The sequence below is a fragment of the Mesitornis unicolor genome, unplaced genomic scaffold (assembly GCF_000695765.1).
Source record: "Mesitornis unicolor isolate BGI_N332 unplaced genomic scaffold, ASM69576v1 scaffold20982, whole genome shotgun sequence".
Classification (NCBI taxonomy): domain Eukaryota; kingdom Metazoa; phylum Chordata; class Aves; order Mesitornithiformes; family Mesitornithidae; genus Mesitornis; species Mesitornis unicolor.
Genome location: NW_010171476.1, coordinates 1 through 6,040, shown reverse-complemented (window position 1 = coordinate 6,040; position 6,040 = coordinate 1). Strand labels below are relative to the sequence as shown.

Genomic DNA, 6,040 nt, shown 5'->3' with positions numbered 1-6,040 from the left:
TTATATATACAATTCTATATTATATTTTAGAATATTTAAGTTTTCCTAATGAAGCAGTATTTTAAGATAAACTTTTATTCAGTAAAGTGATGATTGTGCATTATTTGTTATTAATTTAACTTCGCTCAGAGCTACAGGCAAAGCTGGACCTTTCTAACAAAACGGTCCACAACTCCAACGCCCAATTTTCCCAAAATCATTCATGCAGAAACTGCAACACACATTTCCCTTTAATTCACTCAGACAAACACAGCAGTAGATAACAGCAGGAACTCTTCTATAGTATCCCGAAAACATCTCCAAAGCAATAGCTGCTTGTCTACACAGATTTAGGATTTTTAAGGTTTTTCTAAGTTGGTAATGAACTAGAATGACATTTTTGTTAACTTGCTTTTGTAAATACGTATTTCTCAGTGATGCAGACTGAACTCCTGGTGTTGCAGCACAAAAGGACATCACTTCATCCTCATTTCCATGCCATGACTCTTCCCCACGTTCACAAGTTCTGTGTGGTTGCTTTTCAAGCCACAAATATGAGCACTTATTTTTTAAACAGAAGTACTAGCACTATCTTAATGGGAATTTCATTCTATATAACACAAGTCCACAAAGTAAGATACTCACAGCCTCAAAAGATAAGTTAATGTGTTCCAGGAACTTCTGCCTTAAGCTGTCAGTCAGTTCATTGAAGCGGTACCGCAGGAGATCCATTTCTTGTTGGAGAAACCAACGCCTGAGATCCTCCCTGCAAAGAAATTATTAAAAAAATGGATTAAAATGATTTAAAAAAGCCCATAATACCTTCTCTGATTACACAATCCTTCTTTATAAACTAGATTGCAGCAGGACGTGCAGTGTCAACTCTGGGTTGCTCTGAACGCATGGAAGCTGTTACTCTCTTAGGAATGACACTCACCATTTCCTACTTGTTTTAGGTAAGAATAACAAGCTAATTCATTTTTTAATGAATTTTTTAAGTTACCAACAGCTTCATGTTAACTTTTGAAAGGTCCAGCCACGGGCCAGAGCTCTGTTATACCAGAGGAGTCCTCAGTTTCAAAAGGAAGCCAGCAAGGGGAACACGGGTACAAAAAGCACACAAAAGTAAACGCTAGTCGGTGTAAGAGGTAACAATTTCAGCACACAAGGCAAATTGATCATATGGGAAAAAAATGGCAGGTAGCAGAGAAAAGGCCTTGCTAAGTTTGATAAAGAATTTGTGTCTTGGTTATGTGACACAGACAAAATAAAATAAAAATAAATTTTAAAAACCCACCACAAAAACACAAGCAAACAAAACACCCACAACAACCAAGCACCAAAGTATGTTTGAAAGTTTCCTGAACAGAAGAATTTCACTGTCAGAGCAGAGGCAGGATTTATTTCTTCCATCTTCAGTAAATAAAGTTAAGATTAAGCTCCTGTGACATTCCAGATTCTTCATAGCTAACCTGACAAAGCGAAGAGACACCACAACCAGCAGCAGAAACGCATGGCCATGGCCAACATGCAAGTCAAACTCTTCTTAGTGCTGTTTGCCATGAAAATTATGAATAATTATTATAGATTATTCTATTTTCTGCTCCTGACAGATGTAATGCCATTACAAGAGGGGTTAGAGAAGGGGACGGATGAGGCCGTTCACTCCAGTCTGCACACACCATATCACAGAATCCCAGACCGTTAGGGATTGGAAGGGACCTCCAAAGCTCATCCAGTCCAATCCCCTGCCGGAGCAGGAACACCCAGATGAGGTTACACAGGAAGGCGTCCAGGCGGGTTTTGAATGTCTGCAGAGAAGGAGACTCCACAACCTCTCTGGGCAGCCTGGGCCAGGGCTCTGTCACCCTCACTGAGAAGAAGTTTCTTCTCCAATTTCAGTGGAACCTCCTGTGTTCCAGTTTGTGTCCGTTCCCCCTTGTCCTATCATTGTTTGTCACCGAGAAGAGCCTGGCTCCATCCTCGTGACACTCACCCTTGAAATATTGATAACCATGAATGAGGTCTCCCCTCAGTCTCCTCTTCTGCAAACTAAAGAGCCCCAGCTCCCTCAGCCGCTCCTCAGAAGGGAGATGCTCCACTCCCTCCATCATCTTTGTAGCCCTACGCTGGACTCTCTCCAGCAGTTCCTGTCCTTCTTGAACTGAGGGCCCCAGAACTGGACACAATATTCCAGATGCGGTCTCACCAGCAGCATCACCAGGGAGGTGTCCCTGCCCACGGCGGGGATTGGACCAGCTGATCACTGAGCACCCCAAATCATCCTAAGGTTTCAGAAGGCAGAAGGAGAGTCAAGAGATGACAACTATGTTACCAATTTAGCCGACAGGAATGGTGTAGCTGCCCACCTCAGACCATTTATAACAGTGAGGACTGAAGCAGAAAATATTATTATACAACACAATTACTATATTTATATAGAAAATATAAAGCTGATGTGAGCTCACACCCCTGGGTGGCACTGTTGGCCAACCAGAAACGCCAAAAGTCAGTGTTGCAGGAAAGCACAACTGCCTGCAGACCACAGGCAACTGAATTCAGCCCTGTTTGCTCTTATCTCTATTTAAGTGCACTCTTCCAAACACTCCTACCTTGATAGCTTGCAGCAACTAAAAGCTACTTGAAGTGGAAACCGACTGTCAAGATGTTTTACTGAAACTCTGCATCAAACCAGCTGTATGTAAACAAGAACACAAAAGTACATTTATTTCCAAGTAGTTAAAGAGTGCCCTGGTTCTCTGTTCTCCAGGGGTCTGGATTACAAAGCCAGGCTCTTTCCTGCCAATTCTGTGACCCAAAATAGCTTGTATTCATTTCTGTAGTAGTTCACCTTCAACAAGCTGCCCACCTCTGCCTTGCCTATAGCCTAATTCTGAAGATATTTCCCTGAAACACAGGGTTTGAACCACATCGCCCATTCATTTCCTGAGCAAGCACTGCAGTCAAACAAGTTCTCACACAAAAGACAAGGAAATCAAACTGACTAATCAAAAAGCCGCCAGCTGTAGAATAAGAAACATTACGTTTTCAAGGGCTTTTTAGTCACAGGCTATGTAAGGAGCACCAGAGCAGTCACACAGGAACACGGCCAGGGCTTTGGGTGTCTCCACACAAGGAGACTCCACAACCTCTCTGGGCAGCCTGGGCCATGCTCCACAACCCTCACACTCACAAACTTTGGCCTCAGCTTCAGCTTGAACCTCCTGTGCTCCAGCTTGGGACCATTGCCCCTTGTCCTGCCATTGGCCATCCCAGAGCAGAGCCTGGCTCCTTCCTCCTGACACTGCCCTTTCCCAATGGATCCCCAGGAATGAGGGCACCCCTCAGTCTCCTCTGCTCCAAGCTCCAGAGCCCCAGCTCCCTCAGCCGCTCCTCAGCAGGAGATGCTCCACTCCCTCCAGCATCTCATCTCGGCGGCCCTGCTGGACTCTTTCAAGCAGTTCCTGTCCTTCTGGAGCTGAGGGCCCAGCACTGGACACAAGATTGCAGCTGTGGTGTGAGCAGGGCAGAGCAGAGGGGCAGGAGAACCTCTCTGCCCTACAACCACCCCTTCTCATCCACCCCAGGATGGCCTTGGCCTTCTTGGCTCAAGGGCTCATTGCTGGCTCACGGGCATCTGCTGGCCCCAAGGACCCCCAGATCCTGTTCCCCAACAGCTCAGTCCATGGGGTTGTTCTTCCCCAGATGCAGTACCCTACACTTGCCCTTGCTGAATTTAATTTGGTTTCTCCTCGCCCAACTCTGCAGCCTGTCCAGGTCTCACTGAATTGCAGCACAGCCTCTGCAGTGTCAGCCTCAACTGACCCAGGACACTTTTCAAGAAGAAGCCCCATCCATTCCAGCTCCATATCCTGGCCTAGAGCAGGATCCCTCCTCCTCACCTTCCTGGTCTGGTTTTGCTCACACAGCTGTATGCCTTCACAGCAGCCCTTCAGCCATGTCAGCTATCACAGTACCATAATATGTATCCCAACACTTGCTTAATTTAAACAAACTGTATCACAACTTGAAAGTGCAATTGAATTAACAATTCAAAACAGCACACGCTTCACATCTGCCAGTTTTAATTCTAAAAAAGGACCGCGATGGCAAGAAGTCAGAGGAGTTCACACTGACACATAACACAGCTACTACCAGACATAACCCACTGACAACCTCTATGATTTCACCCAAAAACAACAGATGAAGCAGAAGGAATGCACCTGACAGGACCAACTTTGCGCTTGAGACTTCACACAACTAAAAACTGCAGTGCAACCATCCACGGCAATGAATTTGGAAGGAAAGCAGAGTCAACAGCGGAAACCTCCAACTCGGATGGTATTTTCAGTTTGCCAGAAACAAGGCTGTCTCTTTAGACCACAACATAAAGCCTATTTACAGAGCCAGGATCAGTAATCAACAGTTCAAGCTTACACAGCAGTTAATTTAACTTAAATTATCAGCCACTGCGGAATGCCTGACAAACATTAAACACTGGTGTGTTCTCATCTCAAAAAAGATGCCAAAAGGAAAAGAGTGAAATCAATGATCTGTGCATAAACCCCAAAAGGCTGTAGTTTGTCTTCTAATTATTACAAAATCCAGGTAGTAATTTTGACCCCAAGTATCCCTTTCCATCACAGCTGAAATCAAGCTCCTAGAAAAAAGGAGCCTACCTCTTTGTTTAGTAGCCACGCAACTCCAAAGTACCTGTAATGTCTAAAATAAGCAATGTAGTATCTGCATGCATTTAAAATGGAGTACGGTGTAATCCAAGAAGTACTTACGACTGGCAGTAAGCAAGGCGCAGTATGAAGTGTGAGATATGGTCTTTTCTTCTTGTCTCGTAGTCATCCTCAGCCAACGCCTACAGAACGTATAACTACTATTATTTCAGAGAAATAACCTCTCTCAGGTTAAAAACCCACAGTTAATTTCTCATTGCTGTCCAATAGCTTATTAATACTCATCCTTAAGACAATAAAGGGGGTTGTCCTAAAGAAAGAAACCTACACTCTCAAAGAGAAACTACATCTCTTCAGTTTTAGGAATAGTATTTCACCATCTCTACTTTTATTTAGAATTCTTGAATGGTGTAAAGAAAATAAAGCGCAAGAGAGCTCCCCTTTTTTCATTTGTACTTACTTTGTATTTGGGAAACTTGAGTTTCCGGATCTCACTCTCCAGCTTACTTTTGTATACATCACTGCCTTTTACATAGCTCACACCAAGGTTTTCAACTACTTTGAGCACTGGGAAAAAAAGAGAAAGTCCACGTTAGAGACAACATAGTGAAAAGAAACTTAACTGTATCATCCCTTGGGAAATGCACACACAGGGGTAAGGCCATGGGAACTGGCTTTAGTGGTTTGAGGAGCAAAGGGGTACAAATTACAGAGGATAAGGTGTGGCCCACAAGTCCTGAACACCACAACTCAGGAATCTGTATGGTCAATAAGGAAAGGGAGACAGTGAACTCTGACGGACCAGGCCCTGAATATTGGTTCCCACTGTAGGGGCAGAAACCTGAGACTCAGTGGGTTTTAGGAGTTCAGGGGAACCCTTGCTCCCAGCCACAGAGACCAGTATCACTGTACTGAGAGACATCAAACATGTCACAACACCTAGAAAGCGAAACATGCTCATAAAACCCACCAGTGTAAACCCAAACCATGCAGTGCTGACTGCTGCACACTGGATGCTCGTTGTGAAGTCAGTCACGGCTCTCTGAAATATCCAAAGAGACGCGTTTTCCTTCAAAACGGCTTCATTTCGGCACGAGCAGGCAGCCAGTCCACACTGATAACGGGCAAAGAACGCATCTAAGCCCATCAAAAATACCCCCAATCCACGATAGGAAGAGCCAAAAGCTTCAGGGGGAGCCGGGGACGCTACTCACGCCTCAAGCGGTCGACGGCAAAGCTCTCGAACTCCACCAGCGAGATGTTTTCCGTGGGGGGGTCCAGGTAGAACTGCAGGCTGTGAGGGTACAGGTCCCGCCGGTCCCCTGCCAGCAGCGGCCGGCTCCGGCTCGCCCACACGGCGGAGAACTCCCAAT

General features: G+C 45.2%; 1 protein-coding gene across 1 annotated transcript; it reads right to left on the bottom strand.

Annotated features, from left to right (window-relative positions):
- Window positions 1-624: 624 nt before the first annotated feature.
- Window positions 625-6,035, bottom strand: PRIM2 (primase, DNA, polypeptide 2 (58kDa); the record flags this gene model as incomplete). The annotated part of the gene is made up of 4 exons (XM_010180057.1): window positions 625-745; window positions 4,770-4,849; window positions 5,128-5,234; window positions 5,882-6,035. Coding segments are annotated over 4 exons (462 nt in total), but the record flags the coding sequence as incomplete, so codon positions are not given.
- Between the last annotated feature and the right edge of the window lie 5 nt (window positions 6,036-6,040).